At 43.7% G+C, this 8,696-nt stretch overlaps 1 protein-coding gene and 1 pseudogene across 1 annotated transcript; both read left to right on the top strand.

The window, feature by feature from the left end:
• Positions 1 to 419: 419 nt before the first annotated feature.
• LOC115286962 lies at positions 420 to 2,383 on the top strand (annotated as a pseudogene).
• Positions 2,384 to 3,827: 1,444 nt separating this feature from the next.
• On the top strand, positions 3,828 to 6,476 carry MARS2 (methionyl-tRNA synthetase 2, mitochondrial). Its single transcript, XM_029934147.1, has one exon. It carries the CDS (start codon positions 3,869 to 3,871, stop codon positions 5,648 to 5,650), a length of 1,782 nt encoding a protein of 593 aa, XP_029790007.1. The 5' UTR covers positions 3,828 to 3,868; the 3' UTR covers positions 5,651 to 6,476.
• The last annotated feature ends 2,220 nt before the right edge of the window (positions 6,477 to 8,696 follow it).

The following is an 8,696-nucleotide window of genomic DNA, read 5'->3' as shown; positions in this document are numbered from 1 at the left end:
CAATAGGCATTTCTTTCAAGGAGTCTGCTATAAAGGGAAGGAAAGTAATGGAGGAGTAGTGGTGTTTGAGTTTTTTTCGGTTTAAAACAGAGGAAAGAATTGTATATTTGTATGCTAAAGAATTAATTCCATGGAAAAGGGTGTGGGGTGGAGAATTACTAGAAAAACTAGAAATTTAGTCTGAATTTACCTTCTAGTTCTGGAGGGTGCTGTATATACCCTTCAGTTCTAGGTTTTACCTATTCTTCACTTTCCCTTCTTAAACTCCTGATCAGATAGAGCATATCAACTAAGTACTCAATAGATGTACCTATTCTAACATCTATAGATAATTTTTTGATCCACTTTCCATATCACCACAAATATCTGATCCAATTTACCAAATGCCTGCATTCATAAATTATTGTTCATAAGTCAAAATGAAGTAACTAGAGTTACAGAAAGAAACATGAATGAATCTTAGTAACAAAATGTTGAGTGCAAATGGCCAGTGGAAGAAGAAAGACCACATGTAGTATGATATCCTTTTTTAGACTATTTTTTTCTTTTATAGTTTATTGTCAAGTTGGTTTCCATATAATACCCATGCCCATCATCCCTTTTCCCCTCTCCTCCACCCCCATCAACCCTCAGTTCTCAGTACTTAAGAGTCTCTTATGGTTTGCCTCCCTCCCTCTCCTGTTTTTTTCCTCTCCTCCTCCCCCATGGTCCTCTGTTAAGTTACTCCTGTTCCATGTATGAGTAAAAACATATGGTATCTGTCCTTCTGTGCCTGACTTATTTCACTTAGCATAACACCCTCGAGTTCCATCCACGTTGCTACCACTGGCCAGATTTCATTCTTTCTCTTTGACATGTAGTATTCCATTGTAAATATAAACCACATCTTCTCCATCCATTTGTCAGTTGATGGACATTCAGGTTCTTTCCATGATTTGGCTATTGTTGAAAGTGCTGCTATGAACATTGTGGTACATGTGCCCCTACGCATCACCTCACCTGTATCCCTTGGGTGAATCCCTAGCAGTGCTGTTGCTGGGTCATAGGGGAGTTCTATTGTTAATTTTTTGAGGAGACTCCAGACTTTTCCAGAGCAGCTTTACCAGTTTACATTCCCACCAACAGTGTAGGAGGGTGCCCACCTCTCCACATCTTTGCCTGCATCTATAGTCTCCTGATTTGTTTTTAGACTGTTTAAATACAATTAAAATTAATGAGATCCGCCGGCGGTTGTGTGAGGGGAGATATCTGTGTGCAGGCCACTACGCCCCCTGGTGACTCGCCACCGTGAGCAGCACCTTAGCCAAGATCATGGAGATCGAAGCCGAGATGGCTCGGACTCAAAAGAAGAAGGCCACAGCACACCACCTCAGGCTGCTTAAGGCTCGTCTTGCTAAGCTTCGTAGAGAACTCATTACCCCCAAAGGTGGTGGTGGTGGTGGGCCAGCAGAAGATTTTGATGTGGCCAAGACAGGTGATGCTCGAATTGGGTTTGTGGGCTTTCCATCAGTGGGGAAGTCAACACTGCTTAGTAACCTGGCAGGAGTATGTTCTGAGGTGGCAGCCTATGAGTTCACTACTCTGACCACTGTGCCTGGTGTCATCAGATACAAAGGTGCCAAGATACAGCTCTTGGACCTTCCAGGTATCATTGAAGGTGCCAAGGATGGGAAAGGCAGAGGCCGTCAAGTCATTGCAGTGGCCCGAACGTGTAACTTGATCCTGATTGTTCTGGATGTCCTGAAACCTTTGGGGCATAAAAAGATAATTGAAAATGAGCTGGAAGGCTTTGGGATTCACTTGAACAGGAAACCCCCCAACATTGGCTTTAAGAAGAAGGATAAAGGAGGCATTAATCTCACAGCCACCTGCCCTCAGAATGAGCTGGATGCTGAAACTGTGACGAGCATTCTGGCTGAATACAAAATTCACAATGCTGATGTGACTCTGCGTAGTGATGCCACAGCAGATGACCTTATTGATGTGGTGGAAGGAAACAGAGTTTATATCCCTTGTATTTATGTGTTGAATAAAATTGATCAGATCTCCATTGAGGAATTGGATATCATCCATAAGGTGCCTCATTGTGTCCCCATTTCTGCCCATCTGGAATTTTGATGACCTATTGGAAAAGATCTGGGACTATCTGAAGCTAGTGAGGATTTACACCAAACCCAAAGGCCAGTTGCCTGATTATACATCCCTAGTGGTATTGCCTTACTCCAGGATCACGGTGGAGGATTTCTGCATGAAGATTCACAAAAATCTTATCAAAGAATTTAAATATGCTCTGGTCTGGGGTCTGTCTGTGAAACACAATCCTCAAAAAGTGGGTAAAGACCATACTTTGGAAGATGAGGATTTCATTCAGATTGTGAAGTGAAACCTTCCCCTCTGCCCATCTGCCGGGTCAACCACAAGAGCTTTCCCCAAGACTAAGCACCCTACCCCAGGCCCCTTCTGGCTTTGGCAGCCAGTGGATCAGGATTCAGGGGAGGAATGGAGGCACCCAAACTGGAACTTTACCTATCTTAACTTGGTGTCACCTTGTAAATTCAACTGCATAAAGGACCTGGTAGGCCAGCCAAAAACAAACAAAGAAACAAACAAAAACCAAAAACCAATTAAAATTAACTTGTGATAACATTAATGGAAAAGTACAGAATTTAGGACAATGATCACCTCTGGGAGGAAAACAAGGAGAAAAGGAGCACATAGGTCTAAATCATTGGTAATCTTCTAGTTCAGTGGTTCTCAATCTTGAAATGTTCACCAGAATCACCCGGAGAGCTTATTAAAACCTAGATTGCTGGTTTCCACCCCCAGAATAGGTGTAGGAGGTTGGGTGTGGAGCCTAAAACATGCATTTCTAACAAGGTCCCAGGTGCTGCTAATGCTGTTCTTCTGGGTCCACACATAGAGAACCACCTCTAGGTCTTAGATTGGGTTGTGGGCTCACTGGTGTTGCACTGAATTTTGTTTTGAAATGAATATAATATTTAAATTAAAGAGAAAAAAATGATAGTCATAGACCAAACATTAAAGTGTTTCACGAAGCAAGGATTAATATTAATCCAATTCTGGGCTCCGGAGGCATTCACCCAGAAAGAGGTAGAGTTCCATTACTAAAAGCAAACTTGCAAAACACTGCTCTACAAGTGTTACTACTTTGAGAAATAAAGTTGAAGGTTGATTCTTCCTGATCAGTGACAACAGCCTGCATTTCACCTCTCTGGAGCTCAATAATCTTTGGCACATAAGATATCTACCTCCTTGTTCAATTCAATAAAAATTGTGTTTAGCGAAAACATTTCCCTTACTTTGCATGTTTTTCTTACCTCATGTTCTCTAGGTAATTATTTTTCTTACTCTCTACCCCCCTTTCCTGATTGATTGTGTCTGCTAGGTTCTGAGATAAAATTTAGATATTTCAGATCTCTACATTGACCAAGGCATAAAAAGCGAATACTGTGTCCAGTAACGTGCCAGCCATTGACTGGGGTTTGAGAAATGGCTGAACATAAAATTCTTGCCTCACAAGCAAGTCAGCCTAGAGAGGAAAAGAGACCCACAAATATAAAATTACAACCCAAAGCAAGGTGCACAGGACCTTAGATTTATCTGCTTTCAGAACCTCTCCTAAACCCAGCTCCCTTTAAGCATTCTCGCGCGCTTCCACTTTGACAGCCCCAACGTCCAACGCAGGCGCGGAGAGGAGGCGCGCGCAGGGCGGCAGAGGGCCGGCGCTGCAGGCCCCACCTCATTGGCTTTCCGGCAGCCGGAAGCGGCAGTGCGCTCTGGCTGCGCATGCGCCCCTCACACGTGCTTCCAGAACGCCCCCCTCCGCTCCTGCGGCCAGGTCGGCGTCATGGTGCGAGTTTCTGCCCTGCGGCTGCTAGGACGGCCGGGGACCAGAGGAGTCTCGCTCCTGGAGTACTCTATCCCGCGCCAATACAGTTCGGGCCCTCTCCGTGCCCGCGACGATGCCCACGACACGCGCGCCTTCTTCACGACACCCATTTTCTACGTGAACGCGGCGCCGCACATCGGGCACCTGTACTCGGCGCTACTGGCGGACGCCTTGTGCCGCCACCGTCGCCTCCGACTTCCCAGCGCCGCCGCTACGCGATTCTCCACTGGTACAGATGAACATGGCTTGAAGATTCAGCAAGCAGCAGCCGCTGCGGGCCTGGCCCCGACCGAGCTGTGCGACCGAGTCTCAGCCCAGTTCCAGCAGCTTTTTCGGGAGGCTGACATCTCCTCTACCGACTTCATCCGAACCACCGAAGCCCGGCACCGGATCGCTGTGCAGCATTTCTGGGGATTGCTGAAGGCCCGGGGTCTGCTTTACAAGGGGCTGTATGAAGGTTGGTATTGTGCCTCCGAAGAGTGCTTCCTGCCGGAGGCCAAGGTCACCCGGCAGCCAGGTTCTTCGGGGGATTCGTGCCCTGTGTCTTTAGAGAGTGGGCATCCCGTAGTCTGGACCAAGGAAGAAAACTACATTTTCAGGCTTTCTCAGTTCCGAGAGCCGCTTCAGCGGTGGCTGCGGGGCGACCCTCAGGCAATCACCCCTGAGCCATTTCATCATGCAGTTCTTCAGTGGCTGGAGGAGGAGCTGCCGGACCTTTCCGTCTCTCGAAGGAGCAGCCACTTGCATTGGGGCATTCCTGTGCCCGGAGACGACTCGCAGACCATTTACGTATGGCTGGATGCCTTGGTCAACTATCTTACCGTAATTGGCTACCCAAATGCTGAGTTCAAATCTTGGTGGCCAACCACCTCTCATATAATAGGCAAGGACATTCTCAAATTCCATGCTATCTATTGGCCTGCCCTCCTCTTAGGGGCCGGCATTAGCCCACCACACCGCATCTATGTCCACTCACACTGGACGGTCTGTGGCCAAAAGATGTCTAAAAGCTTGGGCAACGTGGTGGATCCCAGGACTTGCCTTGATCGCTATACTGTGGATGGCTTCCGGTACTTTCTTCTTCGGCAGGGCGTCCCCAACTGGGACTGTGATTACTATGATGAAAAGGTGGTTAAGTTGCTAGATTCTGAGCTGGCAGATGCTTTGGGAGGTCTCTTGAACCGGTGTACTGCTAATAGAATAAATCCTTCTGGGACCTATCCGGTTTTCTGCACTACCAGCTTTCCTAGTGAGCCAGGGTTGGTGGGGCCATCAGTTCGTGCGCAGGCAGAGGACTATGCTTTGGTGAATGCAGTGGCCATACTGCCCAAGCAGGTAGCCGACCATTATGATAACTTTCAGATCTATAAAGCTCTGGAGGCAGTGTCCAGCTGTGTCCGGCAAACTAATGGCTTTGTTCAAAGGCATGCACCATGGAAGTTGAACTGGGAAAGCCCAGTGGATGCCCCCTGGCTGGGTACTGTGCTTCATGTAGCCTTTGAATGTTTGCGAGTCTTTGGAACTTTGCTCCAGCCTGTCACTCCAAGCCTAGCTGATAAGCTGCTATCCAGGTTGGGGGTCTCTGCCACAGAGAGGGGCCTAGGAGAGCTCTATTTCTTGCCTCGATTCTATGGACATCCATGTCCTTTTGAAGGGAGGAGGCTGGGACCTGAAACTGGGCTCTTGTTTCCAAGACTAGACCAGTCTAGGGCCTGGCTAGTAAAAGCCCATAGGACTTAGAAACTTAAGTTTTTAAATTGGCTTGTGGTAAAAATGTAAATGTGTTATTTTCTTATTTTGTATTTTTAGGAAAATTATACTAATGTTTTCTAAAGTGTTGCATCATATGAGCACATAAACATTGTCACTATTGTAAGAAGTTGGTAACTTTCAGGTGTCTACCTGCCTACCCCGTAGTCTTCGGTTCTCTGTGCCCATTAACCACTATCCTTTGCACACCAGTGTCTCTAAGATATCTCCAGGGTAAAAGATGGGTGAGAGACAACTTTGCTGATACTATTCCTTCTCATTGTGCCTCCTTCCAAATCACAGTTAATGTTATTTGCCCAGACTACCTCTTATGGCTTGTTTTTCATTGGCCTGGCCTCTGCTGGGCAAATTAGCAAAGATTGGGGGTTGGAGGCCCCCTACCTCAGCTTTTACATTGTCATCCTACTTTGTTATATATGTTAGGTGTCCTGTTAAAAAGAAATAGGTTTCTTTATTAAATCTTTAAAAACCAGTGTCCTAGACAAGATGGTTTTTACCCATGTTTATATTTTAAATTTTTACAACTATGCCTCCCTACCAATTCTGTTAATGGTCTGAATAGTTGTGCTTTGTAACATGACACTTCAACCAGTAGATGGCTCTACAGTTTCACAAATTTAATCACTTAACATTGACATTTCAGAATATTTAGAATAAATTTGTTTTCTGTTAATTTTGCAGAATTTAAAGAAAAATTTTACTGCTTTTCTTAAAATAAGGAAAACTGTAACCACTGCTGTTTCACATAAAGCAATAAAAAAAGATCAGAATCCTGTTTTTTCAAACTACTAAAAAAGGACATTTACTCTATTAAATGTTTAATAAGCTAATAAGTAAATGTATCAAATGTGTTTGGTCTATCTCTGATAAATTATAAAGTTTTTGAGTTGGTTATGTTAAAAATGTTAAACTTTAGTAACAGGTTTACAGGAATGATTTAAAAAATCTATATAAAAGCTCAAAATGGCTATATTTTCTTTTTATTTCTAATTCATAATTTTGTTACCACTTACATAATTTATGTTATGTGATATCTTTTGGTAAATCAGAATCTATAACAATATAGACATTGTGGAATAGTTATAAATGTTAATACAGTTAAACTACTTTTTACTGATTATTTCTTTTCTCTCTTAAGTTATTAAAGTTTAAAAGTTTGTGAGTACCTTATTCAGATCTGTTCTGTTGAATTTGTTGAAGGTGATGGTGAAGGGAGGAAATGGCCAATGCTTCAGGAATCTCAGACTGGATTTAGGGATCTCTCCAAGGTTCCATAAGAGAATATCACAGAGAAGATGTTAAGGTACCAATTTATTCAATGACTACAACACATTAAGCCAGCATTATATCTCATAGGCGATTGGACAGCTAGGCCAAAGTTTAAAATAAGAACTTGCCTTGAAATATCCATTCTAAGCATGGTAGCAAGCAGAGAGGGCTCACTATGAAGTAAACTATTGTGCTGATAGTTCGCTCAGATTCATTCTAGATGCTACTGTTCGAAGGTATTCTAAAGGTGGAAGGACTGTTTCTACAAATGTTCCTTCAGACCTTCCTCTTCATAATGGAACCCTGGGCTTTCCACATGACATACTCTAGCTATCTGCTGGGATTAGTAGGGCAGATTACTGGGGTGTATGAGGGACTATGATCTTTCCTAGGGTTGGATAGAGTGGAGTGGTAAAAGAAATGAGATGTGTTTATATGAATGAAAAACAGACTTGGAAAACCAGTGGTATGATAACCTCTGCTGTTGAAGTACCTTGATAGCAATCTAACTGTTCCTATTATGAAAGGACATTCACTTCCATTCTTTCCTATGGCCTAGTGCTAGTCACTACGCTGGATCTTGGCTGGCTGGGTGTTAATGGAGTTCCTCTTGTGCAGCTTGTCATTTGTGGAGGCACACAACTGGCTACCAGAATATTTATGTTACCAAAGGGCACAAGAAAATAGAGGAACCAAAGAGGAGAGGGCATAATTAATATAGATACATAATTAATATGAGATACTTTGAGTGAAGAAGTAGGGATCTGAGTTACTCTGGTAGTATGGAAGATGAACCAGTTGGATTCTCTGTCAGGGGCAAGATAGATAAAACAAGTATCCTTTGGGTACTTAGTTGATGTGTTCAATTTGATCCAACAGTTTAGGAATGGCAAGTGGAGGAAAGGTGAAACTTAAAACTGAAGAGAGGGCATCTTATGGATCCCTTGACAGAACAGAGGTTTCTTCTAACCTCTACCTTGAGGCTCCTGAATATTCATTTTGGGGTATTTTTGGGGGCAGAGTTGCAGAAGGTGATAGACCAGGTCTTCACAGCGTATCATGTTAAAGTAATAACAAGCTGTCAACTCAGCAGGCTACAGTCCTATCAGTGAAGTCATGCAAGAAGTTGTGATTAATGTATATATTAGGTGCATCACTGTATATTGGAGGGCCATTCTACAAGTGAACTTAGAGCTTAGGCACCTCAGAAGTCAGAAGACCTTTGGCAATATATTGGAAATCAAGAATAGGCAGGAACAACAAACAGATACAATCTCTGATTTCATTGATATCTCAAAAGTTATTCTGGAAGTGGGCCTCATTATTTTTCTTAATGACCTATATGACCCCTAGAGGGGCTGAGAAGGGCCTGATAAGTTGAATATTAAGTTGATGCCAAAGTACTCATAAAGGCCTAGGCTGGAATATGGGCCCTAAGGCACAGGTCTTTTTTTTTTGCACAGTTGTGCCTGTGGTTGGGACATGGCTCTTTTTTTAAAATTTTTAAGTAAGCTCTATAACCAATGTGGGACTTGAACTTAAAAGCCCAAGATCAAGAGCTGCATACTATGACTAAGCCAGCCAGGTACCCCAAGAAATAGCTCTTTAGATCTGGGAAGTTCTAAAACTGAAGTAAAGCCAGTAGTTGGTTAGGTTGGTTGGGCCTCCAACTGGGATGCCTTATGATCATGATGTAGCTTGGGTAGCAAGTGGCAGTATGAAACATTTAGCAGATTACTACTTGGGC

This window comes from Suricata suricatta, chromosome 3 (genome assembly GCF_006229205.1).
Source record: "Suricata suricatta isolate VVHF042 chromosome 3, meerkat_22Aug2017_6uvM2_HiC, whole genome shotgun sequence".
In the NCBI taxonomy this organism is placed as follows: Eukaryota; Metazoa; Chordata; class Mammalia; order Carnivora; family Herpestidae; genus Suricata; species Suricata suricatta.
Note: the sequence above shows the minus strand (reverse complement) of the source record. Positions and strands in the feature narration are given on the sequence as shown.

What these genes read in the sequence shown, in the direction of transcription:
- MARS2 (XM_029934147.1), top strand. Translation starts at nt 3,869, where the DNA reads ATGGTGCGAGTTTCTGCCCTGCGGCTGCTAGGACGGCCGGGGACCAGA.